Source organism: Harpia harpyja, chromosome 7 (genome assembly GCF_026419915.1).
Source record: "Harpia harpyja isolate bHarHar1 chromosome 7, bHarHar1 primary haplotype, whole genome shotgun sequence".
NCBI classification, from domain to species: Eukaryota; Metazoa; Chordata; class Aves; order Accipitriformes; family Accipitridae; genus Harpia; species Harpia harpyja.
Window position 1 is genome coordinate 54,863,762 of NC_068946.1, and position 26,872 is coordinate 54,890,633.

At 37.9% G+C, this 26,872-nt stretch overlaps 1 protein-coding gene across 1 annotated transcript in view; it reads left to right on the forward strand.

Moving 5' to 3' along the window:
* EPC2 (enhancer of polycomb homolog 2) overlaps positions 1 to 26,872 on the forward strand; it is a 51,519-nt gene that overhangs the window by 22,560 nt on the left and 2,087 nt on the right. Inside the window, exons 3-13 of the mRNA XM_052791378.1 lie at positions 4,545 to 4,690; positions 7,979 to 8,185; positions 8,990 to 9,138; positions 9,405 to 9,537; positions 12,271 to 12,462; positions 12,745 to 12,834; positions 15,381 to 15,526; positions 15,621 to 15,964; positions 21,464 to 21,600; positions 23,459 to 23,618; positions 25,968 to 26,301. Coding sequence (XP_052647338.1) covers positions 4,545 to 4,690; positions 7,979 to 8,185; positions 8,990 to 9,138; positions 9,405 to 9,537; positions 12,271 to 12,462; positions 12,745 to 12,834; positions 15,381 to 15,526; positions 15,621 to 15,964; positions 21,464 to 21,600; positions 23,459 to 23,618; positions 25,968 to 26,301 — 2,038 coding nt within the window. The remainder of the gene's footprint in view (positions 1 to 4,544; positions 4,691 to 7,978; positions 8,186 to 8,989; positions 9,139 to 9,404; positions 9,538 to 12,270; positions 12,463 to 12,744; positions 12,835 to 15,380; positions 15,527 to 15,620; positions 15,965 to 21,463; positions 21,601 to 23,458; positions 23,619 to 25,967; positions 26,302 to 26,872) is intronic.

Consider the following 26,872-nt stretch of genomic DNA (forward strand, 5'->3'; position numbering starts at 1 on the left):
ATGCAATGTGGAGAAATGCCTACGTTTTGGAGTGGGAAGACTAGATTCATCAGTCAATCACAATCTCCCAGGAATTGCCTGGAGGAAGGGATATAGATGATCCTTTTTTAACTACGTGAACTAGCAGATTGGTTGTTCTTAAAACACTTAACTAGTAGCAGGTCATCTGAAATACAGTGCTTTCTGTGGCTGAGTCCAGTTCTTCACTAATTCTTGCAGGCGTGAATGAACAGTTGCATCTGTTGCTCTGGCAGGGGCAGAAACAGAGGGTGGTGATGGATAGTTACATCACACAGCACATAAACCACCTGTGTCTTGTGATGGCTTTTGAAGCCAGCAAGGTGCCATACTATAGGCCAACTCCAGGATGAAAAATGGCTTTTTTCTGGAACCAGTACAGTTCACTCGGTGCTTGGGAAAAGAAGAAAACTGGTGGTTAAGGATATCACTGCAAGTATGTTTCAAAGTGCGGTGATGGATGAACCTTCAGGGAAGGAGGACACTTCCATGAGCGTCTCAGAGCTGTGATGAGCCAGCTCGGGGTTGATTAACTCCTCATGATTGCATGCAGCAGTTAAAGGAAGAGTGATAGCCTTGCATTTCCTGAGACTTGTAGACCTCCACAGGCTGCTGAGACCTTGTGGCCTTCCTGTCTGCACTGAAACAGGAGGTGGAATGCAAGTATTGCTTCCATTACTTCAGTGTCATTAACCTGCAGCCTCTGTGTAAACCCCCTTTCTTTGCAAGAGTGCTGTATTGATAACTACAGGTCATGACAAAGAGCATGGTAAGTATTGCTAACAAAAGAAAAGCATTGCTAGCAGATATGAAAAGCGGGATATGTGACAAGGGCTACTACTGTTCTCACAGTACCGATGCCTTTTTGTAGAAGAAAATGAGACTGGATTTATTCGGTGTAACTTGTTCCTGGCAGGTACATGTTGGATACCTTTAATCTAGTAATTATGACTATTTGTCAAAATATTTTTGTAGAGTTGAAGTGCAGGGTGTAGTTTTGGGGTTTGTTTTTTTAATGATTACGTTTTTTTTCCATTTTCCAGTTTTTCAGCACTTCGTTTGTTATTCATGAAGTCTCAGAATGACTGCTAAGATAGCTGATGTTTTATCAGCAAATAATTTAGTGCTATGTATGAAGTGGGGTGCACTTGACATGTTGCCTAGCCAGTGGTTCACAGGGGCAGATGAACCAATATAACAGCCAGAAGGGGAGATACCACTTTTTTTTCCCTGTTCCACTTCTGGTTGCATATACCCCTGTGTGCCTTCAGCTGGTCCCGATGCTTACTGGATGCCTCTGCAAACTGGTTCAACTTGCTAACAGTGAGCAGTGAAAGGGAGGGACTCCCCTGCTTTCAGCTGAGGTGCACCATAGGGTCCCTTTAGATGCTGGCAGTGCAGTAATGTGCCTTCTCTATTTGAAATGGAGATCTCACCTTCATATCACTAATATTCATAATGTGTTCCTGAGGATGGTTGGTCTTTTAAGTTGCTTGTTGATGGAATGGTTGGGCTTTTTCTTTTCTTCTTGCTAGTCTTAGTGTCTCCTGCTAGTTATATCTCACTTGAGCCTGTCTGATTTTGTTCTGAAAGGTGGTTCAGGAAGGTGCATGGTTCAAGAACTTCCAGTGACTCTTCTTTCCTCATTGTGGAAATGAAGGCAAGTTTACTGGCACTGCTTACAATTTACAGGCAAACAGCATCATGTCTTCTCTGTTATAGGGATCCTGCTGCTCACTGATACTCTGATTTAGAAAGATTGACTGGAAACATTTTGTTTGCAGGGGATTACTGAATTATGTACTGACAGGTAATAGGTTGACTTTTTTTTGGAGTAATTTCAACATCTGTCTGAGGCTAAACAAGCAGTGCCTTTTGTGGACTTCAATGGATTTCTGTGCATTCTCATGTCATCTGTGAGAACATGGTTAAACACCTGTTTTTTTTGGAGTAGAGAGACCTGCTTTATTGTTAGGAGAACTGGGAATATCTGGTCTAGAAAATCTTGGCCGCCTTCCTTGAGCAGAGTTGTTTGAATGTGATTTCACAGTGTACATGAGGACTGTAGTAGTTTTGTAGGTGCTGGGGATGGTCTTAGGGTGGGGGAAACTTGCAGTTTCCTTTCTGGTTAAAGTAGCAGTTTATGCATAAGAGGTCATCAAATCACAGGTTGTAGTGGAGGGGAGGTGCAATATCAGGCATCATTCTGCAGGAGCAGAAGTATGAGCTGCCATGGTTGGGCTTGCCTGGGAGAGCTCTGAAGAGTTTTGAAACTCCAGTGTATAACAGGTGGAGTCAGGCATACTCGGTCCACATTTGAACAGTGGTCAGTGCTGTATGAGAGAAGCTTTTTCCAGTGTTGGAGAGTGGAGTGGAGCTAAGGAGCGTGAGGGTTACAGCTCAGGTGGGACAATTCACCCCATTTCAGTGTATGGCTGATGTGATGTGCTGTTGGTGCCAACACTCTGTGCTCCCGGGGGGCTGTGCTGGGACCACACAGCAGAAGCTGGAGCAAAGCTTGCAGGAGCTGAAGGTGGTATGTAGCAGACTGGTTTCATCAAGTCTAGCACTGATACTTGGCAGCTGGTTCATTGATACTTGGCTAGTCACTGGCTGTTCAGCTTTTTGAACAGGATTGTGTGGCAGTCACACCAGGTACTGTAACAATCTTTCTTTTCTCTCAAGTGTGTAGTCCTGCTTGGTGATGTTTTTAATGCAGTTCTATAAACTATGAATTAAAAAAAAAAAAATCTGGTCAGTTTTTATCTCAAAACTTTTGATTCCTACAGACTGCCACTGGAGAAGCAGGATCCAGTGTTGTAAGCTGTAGTTTTTAAGTCTAATATATAGTTGTTAATTGTTAGAGGGAGAGCTGTGGGTCACGTGCCCAATGACAACGTCTTAAATAAAGTTGCCATGCAACTTGTATTATTGAATTAATATTATTAATAATTCCACTTAATACATAGTTACAGCACAATATTATTAATTTCTTCTTGAAGTAAATTTTTATAGTATGTTTACGGTGTGTGTGTGTTAGGCCAGAGAAGCTGTCTGACCAAGTGTTGTTGTCAGTTAGTACAGTTGAGCACTGTCTCCCCTGGGAGGTAGCAGTTTGCAGCTGAAAATGGTAAGGGACTGCTTATTAGCACTTCTCAGCTGTATCTGACTGAGTTTCCACGCATAGCCAAATAGATTAAATGCTGGTAGTGGTTTAGCTAATTTATTGCATTGGAATACAGAGTGAGTGGTCTTGGGCTAATCTGAGATATGGAAAGAATATGCTACCTACCACCTGTTCGTTGACTGGTTAGACCGTGGAAGTGAAAATACTATAATTTGCTTTAAAGATTTTTTTTTTTTAGCGTTTTTCTTTTGTTCCTGGTCTTTCCTGCTCTTCCAAGTTTTTGTTTTAAGGTCCTCTCAAAGCACACAGGGAAGCTCAGTAGCAGAGGTTTTCTTTAAGTTAGCGGTCAGATATAGCCGTGAGTTAAGAGCATAAAGATAAGATAGTGCTATTTGTCTAATAAGAATAGAATGTATTTCAACAAGCCTTCACTGCTGTTAATCCAGTAACTTGTTGATTGAATTATTTGGAGTGTTGTAGTTAGTGTTTCACCTCTTCAAGGTTTTATTAGGTACAATTAACATTTCAGATTAAGAATCTTGCTGTTGTATGCAATTTGCTCGTACTCGTAGTAAAATTTAGTTTCTGCTATGTTACCTGATAACTTCCTTCTGCTTTTAGTAGGACCAGAAACTTTGTCTAATTATGGAAAATGAATAGCACAATCTGTAATAAGTACGTGAGCTTTGCTGTAAAGTCGGGAACTTCCTGTTTGGAGAGTATGGAGGAATACTCAGGTTCTACATCTAGAGTTGAGTTGGTTTGGGAGAAAAAGTAACAATTCCCACAGGATTGGTGTAGCATTTTTACAGTTTGTCACACAGTTATATAAAGAAAAAGAAAGAAGGAAAAAGTCTAGTCTGTTAAGTATTTTAAGACTCTAAGTTTGTTGAGCTATTTAGAAATGGGCAACTGAAATTCTTGTGAAACATCAGTGTTAAGTGCTTTTTCTCCCAAGTCTGGGGTTTGATTGAAAATTATTTTAATTGTTAAGAATCTTACCATGATATTCTGGAGGAGATGTATTTTAACAGCATTAAGAAGCATTTTCGCTCTTGTTTTGCAAAGGTATATTAAAGTTTCTGTGCCTCTATGGTAATTTTTAAACTAAAGCTTTTTTCCTGTCACCCTTTCAAGCCACTTAAAATAAAATGAAACTGCTTTGATTCCGCTCACATTGGAAGTCAGAGGCAAGCAACTTCTAACTACTGTCTTGCAGCTATTATATAGGGAAACTTTTTAGTATAAAGAAAGTGTTATAGCAGAGATGTGCTAATCTGAATTTTTATAGATTGTTTTTGATATCTGATTGTCAGATGCATGCTTCTATATTTCCATAGCATGTTATTTACCAAGCATTTCAATTTTTTTCTTTTGTGTGTGTATGTTTTTGTTTCAGCCTTTAATCTGGACAACGAACAGCCAGATTATGATATGGACTCTGAGGATGAAACCTTACTGAACAGACTAAATCGGAAGATGGAAATCAAGCCGTTGCAGTTTGAAATAATGGTTGACAGACTTGAAAAAGCCAGTTCTAGTCAGGTATTGTACTGTGTTAAGAAATCACTGAGGCTTTTTGATTTCTGAGTTTTCTGGTGGGGTGGTTCTGGGTGGCTTTTGTTTTATTTCCTACTAACAGGGTAAGTGTGTTTGTGTGAGTCTGCAGTTATACGGAAATTGCATTGCTGTCTCTTATTGTCAGTATTGGTAACTTAGAAAAAAGCAGGTGGGGAGGGAGCTTTTGGGGGCTGGTTGTGGGGAGCTGTTTTTAAATTTTAATTCCTGACCACAGTGTGTTAGAGAAGACAGCTTACAACATCTTGTTTTACCTGTGTTGGTGTGGAAGAAGCTTGTGGTGATAGGTAGGTGTATAGGTTTGGCTATAAACATACATGAGAATCCAAATTCTTTGTTTCACTTGGTACTAGTGGACATTGACTTCAGTTGATGTTTGAAGGTTAGAAACTTAGAAGCATAGACAGTGAAGCAAAGCATTTGTTAAGATTGGGCTCTTGTAGTAGAAACTGCACAGATGCAAGAAAGTAAGTTATACTCCAGTTCAGACTTAGAGGCTGGTTTCCTTGCTTCAGAAGCAAGCATGTGCTGTGAATTACTTAGTTATTTTATCAGAAGGGTACCAGTAGCTTAATAGTTTAATGGAACTTAAAGGAACTTAATAGCTCCTGAGGTCTTCCAGGAGGCCAGTGTCTGGACAAGGGTCTTAAAGCCAAAAACATTACTTGAAAATTACATCTGAAGGGTCAGTTTCTGAAAGGCAAGTCTGAAATAGGTGGGGTTATTTCTCAGGAGATGGATGTTTTTCAGGAGTGAAAAATCCATTGTAGGATCTGTAGCTCTGCCTCGGTTACTTAACCTGGTTTAGTTCAATGCTGCGTGTTAAGAGGCCAAAATGTTGTATTCTCTACATCTTAGAGCAACTTTTAACAAGGATTAGGTAAAGATCTCTTACTATGCTAAGAAGGTGGGATGTAAAGAAAAAAATGGCAGAGTACATTGGATGATGCTTGTTGAACATGTGATACTTGGATGTCTTAGAGCTTTGATGTAGATACCCCTGTTTTGGCTTTCAGTTAAAACAGTTCTGGTTATCAGTTTTCAAGATTAATTTGCATCCTTCTTATGCTGGTTTCATCTTTCATTGCTTGAGTAATGAAGTTAAATTCAAGAACTGAAAGACGTTTTCCTAAAATAAAATAAAATAAGAATATGGATTTTTCTCTGTGGGCATCCGCCCCTTTCTCTTTCCCTTAAATGTAAATAACACTGAAGCATTACAGAGGTGAAGAGTATTTTGAACCAGAAAGTGCTTATTTAAGGAAATCCATGACAGAAAAGATCTTATGTGTACATGAAGCATTGTAATTGATTCTTATAACATAGGCTTCCCCTTGAAGGTAAGGTATGTAAGGAGAAATCCCCCTTTGTGGATGAAATTTCGATGGGACTTCCTGCATAGGATTTTCTGCCTAACTTCAGGGATTGTGTTGTGTGTGTTCATGCTTCTTGTCCTGCTTTTGGGCTACAGAAAATTTTCAGCTGATGTTGAGTAGCTCTGTCCTGAGCTCTGTGTTAGGAATGGTAAGATAAAAACAAATCTTGCAGGTTATTGGAGCCTGGGAAAGAAAGAAGTTTGGCTGCCTGGCAGATTCCTTCCCCACGTGGGATTATAATGCTCTTGAATCCCACTTGGGACTACTACACAATTCACTGAAGAGTTTATATGACTTACCTCTGAAATGTAAAAGGATGCTGGTGGGAATGCCTTCCTTGCCAAGGAGAGGGTTCCAGACATTCCTCTTGGGCATTTCAATAACCTGATTTAAGCAAGGAATACAGGGACTCTGCATCCATGTTGCTGGTGGTACTTGCAAAAACAAGCAAGCAGGGTCAAAATTTAACTTTTCCAGCAGTGTACTCAAGGCAGAGTCGATTTTAAATTTTTTTTTTTTTTTTTTTTTTTTTTTTTTTAAGAAATATGTTAATGGCAAAAAGGGAACAAAGGACACACAAGACTGAAATTATTTTTAGGCAATATTCACAGTGATGGAATGATGTTTAAGTTGTGTATTAGCTACACACAATCATATCAACTTTTACATATAGATAGGGTATGCTGGTGAGTATGTGTGTTTGATTAACCAGGCTAATGTGCGTTCTAGGTAGAAAAGAGGCAAAATTATTGTTTTAATGCTGCATGAGGTCATAAGCACAGAGGTATTAGTGACCTTTTTTTCTTTCTTTTTTTTAAAAACAGTTCAATGTTTTTCTAATTCTACTGTAGATTGCAAGGGTTTTATTCTATTCTGGCTGGAATTAGCACTTATATACTAGCAGTGGTTACACTTAGGATATCCTTGTTTTTCTGAAATGTATTGTTTCTTTTTCTGTGTATCCTAACGTAAGGACAAGATTTAACATAGCTTGACATGTTGCAAAATGGCAAATTTAAGTTGTTGGTATTTTTCAAATTATGGGGAAGATGAAGTGCTGTCCGACTTCTGTTTTAAGTAATACTAGAGATACTATTATCTTTTTATTTAATGAATGGGTTTAAGATGATATGAGCATGTTAAACTAATGTACTGGTTAGTCAGTGATGGGTTTTGCATTGATTTAGAGTCTGATTTCCATATGAAAAGCTGAACATAAAAAGGAAAAAAAAAGGTTATGATTTAATTACCTGTGTTTAACTACCTCCTACTGAAATAACTTACCTAAGAAGTGATTGTCTTTGTGTCTCTGGGCTGTAATAAACAGGGATGGTCATTATCCTTTTCTATCACAAACATGTTGGGGGATAAATTAAGAAACTAGTTTACTTCAGAATATATCTGCCTAAAGTAAAATATCTTCTAGGAGAATCAACATTAAACTGCAAAGAATCATACATTAATAATGGCTAACCAATAAGAAACTTCTTTTTTTTAGGAAAAAAGTAGTCAAATTAAAGTGATTCCCAAATAATGAACTGCAGACTGTAGTAAGTTATTTATATCCTGTGCTTGTAATTGTTTCAAACAGTGTTTTCAGATTTCATGAAAAATTGATGAAGTTCTAGACTATTGTATGAAAGTTTGAGATGATGATGATGATGGTTCAGAAAAGTTGAGAACTATATATTTAACTTAGGAAGACCAACTGGTGGCTTAAGTACTTCAATTTAGATCAATATTTTTTCCTCTCTTTACTCTCCTGTGCTAGAAAAGAATCAGGTTTATGTGTACAAGAGATGTGAATGTGCAGTGACTTTCTCCCTGCACCACCACCCCACCCCCATCTCAACTGCACCTTTTGAATTTTCTCTTTTAGCTTGTAACACTTCAGGAAGCTAAATTGCTGCTAAATGAGGATGACTACCTTATTAAGGCTGTATATGACTACTGGGTAAGAAAGCGTAAGAATTGCAGAGGGCCATCTCTCATCCCCCAAATCAAACAAGAAAAGAGGGATGGCTCCACCAACAACGACCCTTACGTTGCCTTCCGGAGGAGAACTGAGAAGATGCAGACAAGAAAGGTAACTTGTCAAACTTCACTGTTTTAAATTTGTCACTTTAAATCCTGCAGTGATAGGAATCGCTTAGATTCCTGTCCAGCATCTTGCAGTATCTGTCCTACAGTATCCACAGTTAGTAATCTGATTGTCTCTATTAATAGTTGCAATATTGGATGACCCAGCTAAATTTCAAACCTGCTGAATGATGTAGTCAATGTGTAATCCATTGGTTCTCTATAGACAATTTACAGTCTGTCCATTTTTGTAGAAAGCTGAAGCTCAAAGGGTGATTTATAGGTATTGGCACATAAACAAGCAGCAGTGGGACTTGCTATGTTACAAACTTCCCTTTCTGTGAGAGGGGGAAACAATCTTCCATTTGCCATGGAGTAAATGGTTCAGTTTTTGTATTTGTAGCATGAATTGATTTGAACTAGGAAATCTGTAATTACTCAGCATTTTGCATCAGCTTTGTACACATGAGTACACAACCTTATTGTGTGCAGAATCAAGGTGGGAAAAGTGTTTTAGGAACCAAGTCTTGAATTCCTTGTTCTGGCAAACTTCCACTGGGTTGATATGGAATCTGAGCAAACAAAGCATGGGGGGAAATGGTAGAAAAGTTTTTCAGCTTACTCTTAAAAGTTGGGGTTTGTTTGCTTTTTTGTGGCTTTGTTTACCAATTAGGTAGGTTATGCTTTAGGAAAAGCTGCTTCTGAGTGTACTCGTATGATTCTCACTTGCAGCAGCGTTATGTAACTTTTTTTGCTATCTATGCCTCACAGGTTTTGCTTTTGACTTAAAATTTGTTCAATCTTTCAATAGAATCGAAAGAATGATGAAGCGTCTTATGAGAAGATGTTGAAATTAAGAAGAGAGTTTAGCAGAGCCATAACAATTTTGGAGATGATTAAGAGAAGAGAGAAAACAAAACGCGAGCTATTGCATTTAACATTAGAAGTTGTTGAGAAAAGGTAAAATTGCAAATTATATCTGTAAGAAGTAATTTATAACACCAAGGTTTTAATTTTCATCAAATAGGTTTCAAAACACCTCCCGTAATTTGTTTCTGTATGGATGCTAGTCTTCTGCACACATGCATGGCTGAAGACTTACATAGCACCATAAACTTCAGAAGCTAAAATAGAAGGGTTTTATGCAGGCTGTTTGCCTGTTTTGTGTCTTTTAAACATTTCCCAGTGGAAATGCAGTATTATATTTTTAACTTGTGTTTTTTGAGGTACCATTTGGGTGATTATGGAGGTGAAATCCTCAATGAAGTGAAGCTTAATAGACCTGAAAAAGAGATGAGCACAACTCCATCCACTCTTCATAATGGAAATCATCACAAAGTTCAAGAATGTAAAGTTAAGGTAAGCTTTCTTCTGCTGCAAGTCTCTTGTTACCAGTTTCATCATTCTTTTGGAGATGCCCAGAAGATGTTTGCATTGGAAAACTGAGTAGGAGGCTGCCATACTTGAAGGTAGGAGACAAGGAGACTGCTATGCTTGCTTACAGTTGAACGTTTGTTGTCTTTCCCACCTAAGTTTTAAGATGATTGGCTGGCATTGCTGTTTCTTTCTGTAAATAACAGCACAGTAGTAGTCTTCGTTTTCCTTCTCAGTTCTGTCTCTTTTGTTGTAAGGTGATGTAAGCATGAACATGTTAAGTGAACATCAGGACCACCATGGGATTGCAAAGTATAGTAAATTATTTTTCCTTCTCCCTTCAGAGGGAGATGAGAGCTTTGAATTTTTCTGATAGGGTTGTCCATGAGTACTGACTGGCCCTCAGTGCAAAGATAGTCCTGAAAATACGGGATTTTACTGAATTACAGCTAGAATGCCAAAGGATTCTAGAAACTCCTCTGAACTGTTTAAGTAATCTTTGATTAGTAGCATTTCCAGGCACAAGAATGCAACTGTTATATCTTGTTAAGAGCTGAAAAAAGTTGCAAGCAACTAATGTTTTAAAAAACACTTGCTGGAATTTGTAGTAGTTTGTTATTACTGAGGGCTGTACACTTCTCAGTGATACTGAGTAGGCATTTTTCTATCTGCCATTTCTTGGCCCTCAGTATTAGGTAAGTAGCAAACATAGGAAGGTGGAGGAAAGAGTGGCTAAATTTGGGAACCGTTAGTTTCTGCAAAGGGATGGAAGGCTGCTCTGAGAGCATGAGTGCAAAAGGATGCAAGACTTGAGTTGGTGTGTGACACACACTAGTTATTTTGTCTTTCTAAAACTAGCAAAGTTGTGGAATGCTGTACTTAACGCTACTTTGACAAAGTCTTCCTTTACTTTTTTTTTGATCTGTACAGAAACCCAATGGATCTAGTTTTATTTTTATAACTGACCTGATTAGCAACATCTGGAAAAGTAGTAGTATAAGAATAATCCATAGCTAGAAATGTTAAACTTGAATGGTTTTCTTTTTTCTTGTCTCATGAAGAAACGTATTCCACTCAAACCTCCCCACCCCCCCCCCCCCCCCCAAAACCCAAGCAAAAAAACCCAAAACCCAAACCCAACATCAAAGGGAACTCTGTATCTTCTGTCACTGTTCAGATCCAGTACTGAGTAGGATCGTAATGTTTTGTATATTCATTACGATCTTCCTACAAGGACAGTCTACATCTGTGCAGAAGAGAATTGAAATACTTTTTTCCAGAGGATTCTAGTTAACCATGACTAACTAGACTGTATTTGTTGGTTCTGGTGATGTGTGGTTCCAGTGGAATTAAATGAAAGATAGTAGTACAGTCATAAGCAGTTTACACTACAACCAGCAGTACTGACAAATATATCCATCTTGGGTTAATAGTTTTAAAAGGACTACTTAGGAATAAGGTTTGTTGGGTTTTTTTTGTTGTGTTGTTTTTTTTTCCAGTTAATATGGGCATTAACTGCAAAATTAACTGCTTCCAATCTTAGCATAATTGTATTACTACAAATGGTTGTTCTACTTGTCTTGTTTCTACTTCTTCATACTGTGTTTCCTTTAATTGTTCCTTAAGCCATAAGTATCTTGTGCTTTTTAGGAGCTGTCTTTGCTTTAAAACATAAATCCTAGATGGTTGTGTTTTTAGAATAAACAAACCAAAACACAAGTTTCCACTGCAAGCCATTTTAATGTCATCATTATAGTGAAGCTCACTGAACTGAGTACAGTATGGAAAAAGGATAAGACCTGAGGTTCCACTGTTAATGTGACAGGAAAAAAAATGCACCTGCCTTTGAATTAAGATGTGTTTTTGAGAAATAACCTGAAATACTTGTTGTTACAATGCTTGGATGTAAGGCTGGGGAGTGGAAGGCCTTTTGGAATTTGTATTTAGCACCCGCGACATCTACTGGTCATGGGATTGATGTAACACAAACCCCTCGCCTTGGCTTTCCCGCAGCAATCTCCTTGTTATGCCTTGTTTTTCTCATCTCCAGTTGGGAAGCTGAGCTCCGTTACTGGAGTTAGTTTCAGTTTGGGGGGAGAATTTAAACGCTTTTTCAAAACTGCACTGATTTTTACTTGTAACTGAGAATTTTGCAAGTGAAGTAATCCTCCTTTTAATTTAAAAGCTTTGAAGTTTAATAGCACTTGTGGTCAAGTGAACAGTTTAAGATTGGTGGAGTTGCTTACTACAGAGGGTTTATATTAAATAAATAAAATCTTAAATAGCAAAACTGAATAACATTACATCTTTTCAAAAGTACAAACTGAGCAACATGAAACAAGTTAGATCATTTGAACATATCTGAGCAGTTCAGAAAGTTGAAAGTGCTTGCAGGAGAAAACTGAGATTTTGGAAAATAATTGGAATAGGATTTCCAATTACGATATACTGAGTGTACTGCAAAGCAAAGAACCTCTTTGGTAGTCATGTGGCTTGAAAGCTTTCAGTTTGTTTGTGAATAAATACCCATAAAGATGATCAGAGGTAAAGTTCTGGGTTTTTTAATGTTTTGAATAAATTTTGCATTATGTGTCTGAAACAGTCTGCAGATGCTGTGTGTTGAGAGGCTTTGGAAGATAAGCAGTTATGTCTTTAAGGCATAAGAAGAGGAAAGGTTAATTTTATTTTTTTTAAATTTTTTGTTTTTCTCCCAAACAGCATCCTCATCATTCATCTCTAAAGGAGGAGGTGTCAGATGTTGTACGTCAAAAGAAGAAGTATCTAAAGAAACCTAAAATAGAGTGTGTAGTAACTCCTCAACAGCCCTCTGCTGAGCCCTTGCCTGTTATCAATAAGAGTGATATTAAACAGTATGACTTCCACAGTTCAGATGAAGATGAGTTCCCACAGGTAACACTCTGTTACAAAATCTCAGCATACGGAAGGCAGAAATTTCAGTTGCCTGTAATTTGGCCAGTCTAGCTTGAGACGGAGAATAACTCTGTTGGACAGCGGATATATAAAAGATAATTGCATAAACTATGAGTTTGTTTTCTTCTTCTAAGCTATGCTTCAGAGAAGCTTGCATTTAATATATAAAAGTGGCAGTTCATATTATATAAACTTGTATAATAAATTAAAAAAATTGTATAAATGTGGCGGTTGGAAGAATGGCTTTGCTTTCTGGTCTAGGTACCCTCACCAGTATCAGAAGCAGAAGAAGAAAATGATCCTGATGGACCTTGTGCTTTCAGGAGAAGAGCAGGATGCCAGTATTATGCTGTAAGACTATCTGTTGTTGGATTTAGTGTGGTGGTTTTTGTGATGTTGTTGTGTTTGGGGTTTTTTTTGTTGTTTGTTTGTTTTTAAATTGAGATTGGCATAGTGCTAATGTAATAGTTCTTCTGTTCCCACTTTCACCACCAAAGCTTTAATGATTTGGTGAATCCAAATACAATGATTTTCAGTCTTCACGAGAATTATTCTCATTGTACTGTTCCTCTGTGATTACCTGAAGTTAATATAATGTGTTGCCTTCAGGCTAATTTAGCCACTGCTAAGAAGGGAGAGATTTTTTTTTTTTTTTGTCCCCCTCAGTTTTCTTAGCACATCTTTCTTCCCAGCTTGTAGAGCTTGTTAGAGTTAGATACTAGTTGTCCCAGTTCTCAGACCTGCTGAGACATCCTACTGGGGTGTGGAGTAGAGTTTGCTGTTGAACAGGGGTTTAATCTATTGAGGAGTGTTTTCATATAGTTAAGTCAAAATTTTCTTTTTAAATCAGCACAAACTGTAGATATACTCAGAAACATTAGGTTGCAATTGCAAGAATGTGCAGAGGACAGAGACTAATTATAGATGTCCTGTCATCATCTCAGAACCACCGACAGTGAAATTTTTTTACCAAGCACGTGCTTATAGATGGGGAGCTTTAGGCTGCAGAAGACCGAGAAAGGCAACACAACACTATAATGGGTCTGCGTTTTTTTTGCTTGCTTCCCATGGGAAGAATGAAGTTACATGGCAAAATAATTGTGTAATTGTGTAGCTTTTAAAGCCACTTACAGAGAAGTCATTTAGTCACTAGGCAGGCTGTTTCAGAAGCCCAAACATCCTCCAGAATACTCAAATTGTAGCATGGGCATCTCCCACAAGTTGTACTGAAAGTTCTTTGCGCAGGTCAGATGTGGGCTGGTGCCTGCTCCTGTGCCTGCTTTGCAGTGTCCTGCTGTGTTCTAGTCACTTCCAGAATACCACAGACAGCTCGATCTTTCTAAGAATATGTAGTTATTTTTAACTACTCTTCTTTTAGAGATTTATTAGTGGGTTAAGATAATACTTCTCTGTGTGCCATCCGTTTTTTGTGTGGCCTCTTAACTTACTTGTTCTTCCAGTTTGGGCTTCTTTTTTTTACCTGTTGATTGGTAATCTCGTCACCTTTTCTGCTTTGCTCCAGAGAGTTAGCTGAAGCTTCTCTGTTGCTTGGAATTTATCCTACTTTTTTTTCCTTAGCCTGTGATTTAACTCCTTTGCAAAAAGAAGTTGAGACAGCTGAAAACTTGTATTTTCATTCTTTTCTGTTACTTTTCTATTTCTGTTTAGAAGCAGGTTAGTTAACAACCTCAATGTTAGCCTTCTAGGTTTTGGGTTTTTTTTTTTCCAACTACTGAAGCCATTTGAGTTTTGATTAACTCTTAACAAATTGATTGAATCTACAGCACTGCTGTTGCTGTAGATTTAACCTGGTGACAAAAATTGATTATTTTAATGAATATTTATGAACCTGTCATATAAGACATATCAGACAGCACACAGCATTTCTGCTTGTAAAGATTATGCAGTTTTGAGTTCATAATAGTAACAAAGATACTCAATGGAGTAATAAAAATGCCCTAAGGTAAGCTGATACAGAAAATACAGTGTCAAGATCCAGTAATGGAATGGTGTGTATTGGAACAAAGGCTGTTCAGATCAGCATCTGTTGCCTGTGGCAGTATGTGTTTCATGAGTAAAATTAAACTTCAAATTTAGGAACCCCTTTTGAAATTACCTACACGCTTAGGTTGCAAGCTTTCTGAGTTGGGAATTGTCACTGTGTACAGCTGGTGATTCAGCGGGATCCTTGATAAATGAACAGGCCTTCTTGGTATTTCCTTTGTCACAATAAGTACTAAAAGGGTTCTTCTGTAGCATGATACTTAACACTGGAGTTCTGCATATAGTTTTGAGGTATTTGTATCAATTATTTTTCATAAACACATTTTTACAGACAAAAGCTTTTATGCTACTGACCCTTACTAGTGGGATTAGGCAAAATCGGGGTAAGCATAGGTCCTCAACTGATTACAAAACATAGCCAAGGTGAAGCCTTGGCTGCAGGAAGTCCTCCAGCTTCTAAGAGCCTGAAGCTCAGAGACTGTAACAAGAAAAGAATTGCTCACTGTGTTTTGTATATTGTGATGAATCACCAGAAGAGCCATTATCAGACAGGAGGTACTGGGCCAGATGGACTGGTGTCTGAGTAGGACAGTTTTACGTGCTTCTTGGTGGAATGAATTACTTCTGGCTTGTTCTGTATTTTGGTTGTTGCATCTAAGATTGTGACTAATCAAGGAAAGAGGATTTTCCGCTTCATGAATTCATCTTTTAAAAAAAAAAAAAAAATCTTCCAAGTTCTTTTATGATCTGAGCATATTAATCAAATGATAGTTCTGTGGGCATTTTCAGCATTTTCTATACTGTAGCCTGTGCATGATAATCACTTAGTAGTAACCTAATCAAAGTATACACTCTGAATAAGTGCAAAATTGCCTTTTTTTTTTTCTTTACAGCCTCGTTTGGACCAAACTAATTCTTCATATGAAAACTCAGAATTGGCAGAATTGGACAAACTGAGGTTCAGGCATTGCCTTACAACCCTTACAATTCCAAGGAGATGTATAGGATTTGCAAGAAGACGAATTGGCAGGGGTGGAAGGTACAGTTGCATCATTTTTACTCTTCATTCCCTTTCAAAGGATAAAAGTATTAGATAGTTAAACTAACGTCTTTTTTTCATCCTCTTTAATCAGGGTTATAATGGACCGAATATCCACAGAACATGATCCTGTCTTGAGACAGATTGACCCAGAAATGCTGAACAGTTTTTCAAGCTCTTCCCAGACTTTAGACTTTTCTTCTAATTTTTCACGGACCAATGCTTCCAATAAACGTTGTGAAAACAGACTGTCCCTTTCTGAAATACTAAGCAATATCAGATCATGTCGACTGCAGTGTTTTCAGCCAAGGCTACTAAATCTACAGGACAGTGATAGCGAAGAATGTACCTCAAGGAAACCAGGGCAGACTGTGAATAATAAAAGAGTTTCTGCAGCATCTGTAGCTTTATTGAACACCAGCAAGAATGGCATATCAGGTAGGCAAGGATTTGAATTCTTCTGGAACTGGAAATATTGAATTCTAGTGTCTTTACTTGTGAGTGGACTGATAAGCTCTTCAGCAGTGACATGTACCTCAACCAAAGATACAAGCTAATTATTTTGTATTTCTTAGAATATACAGAAACGTTCCACAAACAGTCCTCTTCCTCCTGCTTTTATTACAGTTTCAACAGAATCTTGATAAAGTGCTGGACTTAAACGTGCATTATTCAAAGGAGGGATTCTGCTTGTATTTAAGAATTGCTTAGGTATGATTGAGTCTCAAAGACTTTAATTGGTCTACCTTTGTTTAAGGAGAGAAGGATGCTCTTTATAAATGCAAAAGAAAAGCAGCTGGTTTCTTGAGGCGGGGGGTGTGGGTGTGTCATTTTTGTTGTCGGAGTTTTTCTTTTTGATTCTTGCCAAAATATCTCAGAAGACCAGTAGTAAGTTAGTAAGTATACTGAGCAGGCATGAAAAAGTCTGAAAAGAGCGCTTTCTGTTGATATCTGTCATAGTAAAAATTTTGACACTGGAAGCATCCAAAAAGACTGAGCATTATCTTACTAAGTAACATCAGTGTAGTACTGACATAAACACAGAATATTTATTCCAGCCTAGTACTTTTATAACTTACTTTTCAGTATAGTCTTTGCAACCTTTATATTGTCTCTCTCATGCAAAGATTTCCACAAGAATATATTTCTGCTTTATGAAGAGAACAGACATGTGCTATGGTTATATTTTGTATAATTTTTTTTTTGTAAGGGACTTGAAGGTCTGGAGAGTTGCACCTGTAGCAGAAAGGGGCAGTTTTGTGTGATGGGATTATTGATAAGCATCAAGAGAAGTCTTGTTAAAGCAAATGCAGAAAATAGAAAGGAATACTATTTGTCAGAGTTAAGGATGTGAAACATGGACTATAAGCTTTAAGGAGCAACAGAGAATTTGCTGGTAGCTCTTTATATAACAAGAGCAAGTAATACTGCAAGATTTCTATTTGCATGAATAAAGTATGATGACACCAAGGTAAGGAAAGTTGCTTAAAAAGATATAGGTTAAGTTGATTATTTTTTCTGTAGAATTTTTCATGATAATGTAATAATATCAGTTGATTGTCTAGGGATTAGCTAGATGTAAAGCTCTGAGGCTTTGAATTCTGCTCTGGGGAGGCTTTCCCTCCCTGCCCCTGAGGGAAAGTCTACCTGAAAAACTAGGAGAATATTTTGGGATGGAAGCTGATATATCTGATTTTAATAGTATATGAAGAAATGAGTGAAGGAAAAAAGTTGAAGAGATTTGTGACATCTCCATACCTGGCTTTTTAGTATAAATGAAGATTGCAGCAGTGGAAGAGAACTCCAGTAGCTATAGGAAAGATGGCACATAATAAGAAAAGAAAAATGAGAACAGTATTTAAGCAGTATATTCAGGGAAAGGGGGGCTGGTGTTTTGGTAGGGAACTGTGTATACATAAGAAAAAAATGTCAGCCCTTCCTGATTCGGGTAATACCATCAACAAGAATAAAAAAACCTAAATTGTTGGTGCTATCTGGCAAATTAATGACAGACCTGATATTGTGTATGTGGACTAGCACTCATGTACTTCAGGATTTGCACTGTTAGGGAAAGAGAAGTAAAGGAAAGAATAGACAAGTATGTATTTTAATGATGGGAGAGACTGTTACCTAAAAAAATGCATAAAACCAAATCTGATGGATCTAAGCCACTTTGTAGAGGAACAGTAATTAACTTCTGTTACATAATTTTAGAAATCGTATGAAGAGTACATTTAGATTAGAATAGAGATCACTCAGTAGTTGAAGTACATTATGCACGGAAATCTATGGTTATGGAAGAACTTTTTCTTTCCAGATTTACATTACAAAACAGATCCTGTAATTCTGGTAAAGGATCAGATGCAATAGACAGCAGAATTCTTCACCAAATAACTCAGCCAGCAAGACGCACTGCTGTTAGATTTTTCTCATTAGTAAATAGGGCGTAAATTTTAAAAGGGCTGGTCAAAGTCTGGTTGTGCATTAAATGAGCACAGGTACTATCACTGCATTTATCAAAGTAATTCTGTTTGGGAGATGATAGTTGAAATCAGTTGATTTTATAGCACACTTACCTGTAAGCATAAAGCTGCCTGTAGAGGAAACAATGACAGGATTTAAACTGATTGTTTTTTTTTTTCTTTTAGTTTAGAGAAGACTTGGAGTTGCTTGCTTTGGTTTTCGGTGCACAAGAATATTCAAAGTTACCTCTACATTGTATTTTTCACTTGTATTAATAAAGCAACTCTTACTCTGGTATTTCCTCAAATGCTAGGCATTGTACAAACAGAAAAAAAGACTTACTTTAAAAATGTGTGACTGGTCTTTTTTTTGGAAGTGCCTAATCAGTGCATGAATAAAGAACCACTGTTTCAAGCGAAATTACTCTCTTGCTCATGTTATAAGAACTGCAAGTGGGAAAACTGAATTTGAGGAACTTCATGAGACGAGGTCACTGAAACAATCTGAACCCTTTTATCAGTTGTGTAAACTTTTTGTAGTCTTACACACTCTCTCTGGCAAAGTTAGTTGGTCTTTTTTCCAGACACTTCCAGAAGAATTCTCCGTTTAATCTAAAATGAGATAAACTGATGAGCTAGGGATACAACTGATCATCAGGATTGATGATGGAGGAAGGAAGTTACCAGGAATTTGTAGAAGGTACTACTTACGACAGCTAAGTAATACTTAAGTTGCTTGCTGGATTCCTAGAGTGCAATTCAGCTGATTTTGGGGACTGAAGTAAGAAGTAGGCTTTAGGCAAAATCTTCAGCAACTTGCAGTACAGTCAGAACGTTGCATTTGGCTTCCAGTCTGCTTCGGCTGCCAGTTCCAATGACCTGCTCAAATAGTTATCTGTTTAGCTACCATGTCCCTAGATACAAAAGACAACTGCGTATGATGGCATTCTCAGTTGAAAAATTTTGCTTATGGAACAGTCTTTTACCTTTTAGAGGTATTTTTTTTCCAGAATTAAATACCATGTAGAAGTAATTAATAGTACTTTGGGTGCAGCCTGAAAGATGATCTTTGATTAAAGCCTTCAAATCCTAAGAGAAGTGACATAATAATCCAAACCAAAGCTGTCAAGGAGGAGAGGAGTCTGGAAGACTTATTTTCACATTGACTTTTTTACCCTGTTCCATTGTAGTATTTCAATACAGTCAGGCTATGGTAAAATAGAAAATCCTGATATTCAGCAGTGGAAGCTAAAGTTCTGGTAAATAGAACCTTTTATAAGAAGTGTAGAACACTTGCACTTAACTATGACCTTAAAGGCTACCTTGGGACATCCTAGAGGTTTGCGATCTTTTTTTCTCTAGGACCCTTTGGTTGTTTGATTTGGCAGAAGCAAATGATATTAAATGTGCTAATGAACATCTGCTGTTTTATAACAAGGCTAACAGCTGAGTTCAGTCAATAGGTAGTGAACTGACTGGCATTTAAACATGTAGAGGCAGAGTAAGTGATTTTTGCATTACTACAGTATCTTCCCTGTACCTTGTAATAAGAGTGTTTCATGACTTTGTGGTCTGTGTCAAACTAAGAAGGAAGGGAGACTGAAAGCAGAATTGATATGTAGGCTAAATTAGATGATCCTTTGATCAGAGAGACTGCTTTCTACATTATGTCTTTACAGTCCATAGAAAAATGCAACTTTGAGTCTAGATGAATACCCCTGTACTGCAGACAAATAATAGTTAATTATGTCTAAATGCAATTTAGGTATTTCTTTGTGCCGTATAAGCTTGTTCAAAAACATTTTTTTTTTTTATAAAACAAAAGACATGTTCTGGAATTTGTTACCTCAGAACTTAAAAATAGAAATACATATATATGTAATGTTCCATAATGCTGCTCTTGGCCCTGTTGCCTTTAGTAATGCAACACATCTGGGGAGACTGTTGTGAGGGAACTTAGGAAGTTTAGCTGACTGAACTTTAAGTACTTGTAGTAATAGGTAAGAATCTTCAAGAGGAACAAAGTAAAGCTAAATACGAAATAAATTTTATTTTAGAATATGTTGGAAATTATAATAAAACCCCTAGAATCTCATAGGAGTAACTGTATAAGTCCTTGGATTTTTAAGTGCCCTCCTACTGTGGTTGAAGCCTGTTTTAATAACATAGCAGTAGGGAAGTTTCGGTACTAATTTCTAAACAGTCACAGTCTTAATTTTGGTGTTTATTCGGAATGGAATTTCAGGACAACTGTGAGTATTACAACTAGTAAATGAAAGAGCCAGACCCTGAAAGATGGATCACTTCATATTCTAATGTTAGCTCAGTGTCCTTTGATAAGATTATATTCCTGCAGAATCTAGGTGTTTGAGATGAGTGACGGCTTCAGTCTTTGAAAAATCTAGTTCAGAATAAACTGCTGAAAGGTACTTAATGGGAATCTTTGAAAAGTGAATGCTCTTTTTACTTCCTCCTAGGAGAACTTAGTTCTCAGGGTTAGCATCAACTGCACAAAACTCAGGTTTTAACATGGAACATTTGACAGTATTTTCAGTTTATCAAGTGTGCAGTTCTTTGGGGGGAGAATATTGAGAACAGCTTTTCTGACTTCACTATTCCCTTCACTTGTTGAGACTATGATACTACTGGGGTTGCATTAACCTGGTTCTCATAAACAAATATATTATGTCACTCTTAAACTCTTATTCCATTTAAAAAAATTAATTGGAGGAGAAAATCCTGTTCAGGCGAAACTTAAGCACTTCCTTCAGGGGAAAAAAAAAGTGTGAAATAGGAGGGTCAAACTGGATTTGCTAAATAAACAGTGCTTTGTGATATTTGCAAACACTAAGTTTTAGACCTGGAGATTAGCTTTGTCGTATATTAGTTTACAGTCCTTTCAGGTGAGGGTTAGTATAGAACTGTAACGAACTATTTAAATACATGAATTCTGTTTGTGCTGTTGAAGTAGGTGTTCTCGAATACCAGGCATATGCTTCCTTTACATTCTGGTGTCAGAGAAAAGGGCAATAACAAGGGACTATAGGAAGGAAAGTTGTACAGGAATAAACTCGCAGTGCTCACTGGAGGAGAAGACACCCAGCTCAGCTCAGTGTACTACTTCTTCACCTAAGATTTTTAGGATGTGCTTGTTTTCTGAAAGCTAGGAAAATAATTTCTTCAAGCTTTTGCATAAAGCTACTGGAGAGAAAACCACCAAAGTTAGAAACTGCTTAAAAGCAACGAAAGCTATGAAATCTTCTGTTATAAATTGATTCTACGCTAAAAGAACACAACAAACAAATGTAGCTTGACCTCTCCTTTACATAAGAATATATGAAGATCTTTGCAAGCATCTAACACGATGTATGTTGTCTTCAACCACTTGTTATCCAACATGGATGCAGTCTTGCATTCTAGATGTATTTGTTTTCTGCAGGCTTATTTAACACTGGCTTCACTTTCTTTTCTGTAGTAACAGGGGGTATCACAGAGGAACAATTTCAGACACATCAACAGCAGTTAGTTCAAATGCAGAGGCAACAACTTGCTCAGCTTCAGCAGAAACAGCAATCTCAGCATTCCTCACAACAGACACATCCGAAAGCACAGGTAATGCACCTTGACTGTTGTCATATGCTGCTATCTTCCTTTTTGCTTACTGTGTTTTTCATTTCTCTTACAAGCTCAATATAACACCTCGGTAAATATGTTAAATTTTAGAATGAATGTAGAATGCTTTTGGTCAAGATGCTTTTCCAGTTTGCTATGTACTGCCCAGAAGGCAACTTAAGCTGTAGCTAGTACAAATACCTTGCTTTCATTTTGCTATTTGGAATGAGATAATATTTTCAGTTTCAACATCAAAACCTGTGGGTTTTTTTTCTTTTAAAGTTACATGTCATGGCTGCGTTTTAAAAGTTGCGTAAGAGACTTCATATTTTAATGTTAGTTGTGTTCACAGAGTCGGTCAGTGTAGAAAGAGTCGGTGCTTTGTCAAGCCATACTATATTCACTGGTTTTATCCTCCTTTTTATATGTGCTCCAGAGAGACTTCTTTATTAAAACTGCTTTGTGAGGTAATGTACTCTGTTAAGAACAGGTGTTCAGTGAGTATTAAAAATTGGTAGCTTCTGAGAGGAAAAACTTAGTTTTGCGTATTCAATTTGATTCCTTCCCCATCCCCAGTGTTACTACTTCTGTCTTCTAAAAGAATCACATTTTTTCTCTGTAATGCCTTGCAAGGGAAGAATATATGTTTCTCTGTCGAGCTTAGTTTTCTGTTAGTTTCTTACCAAGAAAATATGAAAGTTGTTGCTGTTGTCTATTACTAGGAAAACTTGCTTTACTTTGAGCATATTACATCTAATTGCCAGTGGTGTTTGTCCTTTCCCCTCAGTGTTTTCTACTTTGATTAATCAGGGATTCTGTACTGGTGGTTACTGATTACATTTTTTGTAAGTGTAAAGACATGATACCAGAGTATTTTAAACAAAGGGATTGAATTTTGGATTTTAAAGACACTCTGAATGTCTATGCAAAGTCACTTTCTTAGTTAATATAAATTGAAATTGCAGAATGATACATTTGCCATTTCAGGGTGTCTTTCCGGTACTTACCATTCTTTCAGAGAAACTGGACTAATAGAAGATACGTACTTCCAGAATGCGGTGGGCAATTATGCCATGGTACAGATTACTCCGTGAGAATGAATGTACCATAAATACTGAAAATTTGTTAGACTTGCTGTTGCAGTGTATTTGCTGCCTGGAGACAGAAGAGAGAAGGCATAGTTGTTTTCTTTGAGGAAGCTTCTCAAACACATAGAATCCTAGAATGGTTTGGGTTGGAAGGGCCCTTAAAGGTCATCTAGTTCCAACCCCCCTGCCATGGGCAGGGACACCTTCCACTAGACCAGGTTGCTCAAAGCCCCATCCAACCTGGCCTTGAACACTGCCAGGGATGGGGCATCCACAACCTCTCTGGGCAACCTGTTCCCTCAGTGCCTCACCACCCTCACAGTGAAGAACTTCTTCCTCACATCTAATCTGAATCTACCATTACCCCTCGTCCTATTACTACACTCCCTGATAAAAAGTCCCTCCCCATCTTTCTTGTATGCTTCCCTTTAGGTACTGGAAGGCTGCTGTAAGGTCTGCCTGGAGCCTTCCTTTCTCCAGGCTGAACAGCACATCATGAAAGTGATCTGTTGTGCTCAGAACTGCATTTGCCATTGACTGGCTGAATTGGGCAGGGCTTACTTGATGCTCATTTGGACGCTAATTTTCAACTTTTTATCAGATTTGTGATACGGAAATATTTAATGTTACAGTGCATTAGATTACATTTAGAAGATGTATTTATTTATTTGCTGGTAATTGTGCATTATAGCAATCCTAACGTCGTATTTAATTTTGTACTTGGATAATTATAAAGAAAAAAAATTATTTTTTTTTTTTAACTCCCACAGGGCTCCAGCACCTCTGACTGTATGTCAAAAACACTTGATTCAGCCAGCGCCCACTTTGCTGCATCTGCAGTGGTTAGTGCACCTGCTCCTAGTCGCAGTGAGGTAACGAAGGAACAAAACACCAGCCACAACAATATTAATGGTGTTGTCCAGCCTTCAGGTGATGATTTCTTAAAACACGGGGTCTAGTGTGAGCTCTGAATATGTCAACTGATCTTACTTCTGATTTCTACAACACTATTTAATAAACAAAAAGAATCAAATATATTAATGGTGATACTTTTAAAGATTGTTCTCTAAAATACTTTTGTGCAATGGCATGTAGGTTAGTATGGTAATAAAACTACCAAATGCTCTTTTACATTGGAAGGGTATTGTTTCTGTTTTCTTTTATCGGCTTTTGTCTTTTAATAATCTGTTTTGATCAAAAGCATAAGTGACAGCATTTTAAAAACATGGTGAATGTGTAGTTAAAAAAAAAAATCAACTGCTTTAAACATTAAGTAGTTTGAGAAGGAAATAGAAAACTTGCTACGTTATTTGGTCATTATCTCACTTGCGTATTCAGACAAACATACTAATAGGCTACTTACACTAATGTCAAAAGAATTGCTAGAAGTTTCAGGTTTCATTGCGTTTAGGGTTCCTCCCAAATTCAGGCAAAAGTGTAGATGTTGGCATTCGCTACTTTCCCCCCACCCCTCCTTCTGAACCTCCATTATCAGAAGGCAGTAAGGCCAGTCATGCTGGTGTAGTAGCCATGTTGCCGAGAGACAAATGTTATTTGGCATTTGACTGCCATAACAAATAAAAGGCTTTTAGAGTAATTTGTTGTTTTAACAGCTAATGATGTGATTAGTTTTATAGACCTTCTGCCAGGCTGGGTTAATGATAATATGAAATTAATAGAAGGAGAAAAAACACAACTGAATAAAATCAATATACTGGAACAGTTCCAGGAAAGAAAAAGACATCTATGTTTAATTCTGTAAGATCATATCTGAGAGGGTAATGTTTCAATGGGTATAAGATCAGGCACATGGTGGTATATACCATGCCAATACATGGTACACAGCTTTAAGATTGATGAAAACCATTTGCAAGTATTATGCATATAAAATTAGACTTCTGTTACTGTTCTAAAGCTGTAAGTGGCAATGATGTAAAATAGCTATTCCTGTTTAGGATAGGAAGACTTGTAAATTAGGAAATGTTAGCTGATGTCGTGGTTTAACCCCAGCCAGCAGCTAAGCACCACGCAGCTGCTCACTCACTTCTTCCCCCCCCCCCCCCCCCCCCCCCCCCCCCCCCCAGTGGGATGGGGGAGAAAATCAGGAAAAGAAGTAAAACTCGTGGGTTGAGATAAGAACAGTTTAATAGAACAGAAGAAACTAATAATGATAATAACACTAATAAAATGACAACAGTAATAATAAAAGGACTGGAATATACAAACGATGCACACTGCAATTGCTCACCACCCGCAGGTTGACACCCAGTTAGTCCCAAGCAGCTATTCCCCCACCCCCACTCTCCCCAGTTTATATACTAGATGTGACGTCACATGTTATGGAATACCCCGTTGGCCAGTTTGGGTCAGCTGCCCTGGCTGTGTCCCCTCCCAACTTCTTGTGCCCCTCCAGCTTTCTTGCTGGCTGGGCATCAGAAGCTGAAAAATCCTTGACTTTAGACTAAACATTACTTAGCAACAACTGAAAACATCAGTGTGTTATCAACATTCTTCTCATACCTAGCTCAAAAACATAGCACTGTACCAGCTACTAGGAAGACAATTAACTATCCTAGCTGAAACCAGGACAGCTGAAACCACATTTTTTTTCAGGAGTAAGAGTCTAGGGGAAAATATACCTAGTTCCCCTGTGATAAAAATCAGAACAGTGAATGGCTAGGATACCAAGATGAAATTTGAGAACCTCTGGTTTAAATATACACTGTGAAACCTGAAGTTTCTCACAACTCAGGAATGCAAACAGAGCACTGCCACATAATCTGAAAGGAGTTTTCTACTTTGCCTAGTCTTAGACCCCTGGTTTTGCTGTCTAGAGAGGGACTGGTCCCCAGAACCTCTTTACATTGCCAGCAGAACAAGGTAGGAGGTGAGGAGGTGATTCAATGCGTCAGAATTTCGCTTCACAGTTGGTCTCTGAGGTTGTGTAGCTAAGGTGTTCCCCATTCAGTTTAATTCATGGGGAATGTTGCCCCTTTAATTTAAGGCACCTAAAATGAGGCCTACAAAGTTGGGCAATATAAAAGTTCTTTGTCATGCAGTAACTTTCTGATGTTCTTGTGAATGAAAAAAAAAAAGTGAAATATTTCTAATGTTAACTAGAAATATTTCTAAAATTTTACATTTTGTGAATCTCTAAAAAACAGATTGTTGCACAATTCCAGTGACGTATATACTTAAAGCACTACCCTTGGGGTTAATCTTTGGCTTTGAATCTAAGGAATGGCATCTTTTTAATTAACAATGTTTGTTTTGTAACAGGAACCTCTAGAACTTTGTACTCCACCAACATGGCTTTATCATCCAGCCCAGGGATTTCAACTGTACAGCTTGTAAGGACAGTCGGCCACACCACCACAAACCACTTAATTCCAGCATTGTGCACAAGCAGCCCTCAAACGCTTCCCATGAACAATTCTTGCCTGACGAACACAGTGCACCTCAACAATGTCAGTGTTGTTTCTCCAGTCAATGTGCATATCAATACAAGGACTTCAGCACCATCGCCAACAGCCTTAAAACTCGCCACAGTTGCTGCCAGTATGGACAGAGTGCCAAAGGTAACTCCTAGCAGTGCCATCAGCAGTATAGCAAGGTAAGCATGTAGCAAGTTGGAGCAGTTTTAAGTTAGGTTTGTGCTACATGTCTCCATAGATGCGCCCAACTCTGCACTAGAGCACTAAATAGAATTGTTTCCACCTCTCAGAGACTTCTCAGTATAGCTTCAACCTCACAAAAACATCCAGCTGCTGGTATCTTCAGCATGGCTGTGACAAACCTCAAGAGCTGATTTTTGGAGATTAACCCCCACATAATTTGCACTGATGTTAGGTGCCAGTATTGGTAAACTTCTATTGTGTTTAAAATGGCTTCATTTTAATCATTTTCATTTGTCCCTTCTTGTGCAGCACTCTCTCAGGTAGATTCTATCAAACTCTCCATGTGTTCTCTCCAGAACTTTGTGTACCCATATTGTAAGATGTAGGCTGGCACATACCTATTTTATATATACATATGGATATGTGATATATTTATGTAAAATATAAACTAGATATGTGCCAGCCTGCCTCTTACGTATATAGGTAGATATTTATTCATTCTCATCGAACAGCAGCATTCTTATTTCAGGATACTTAGAAGATGTTTCGCAGGAGTGGCAGGAGCCT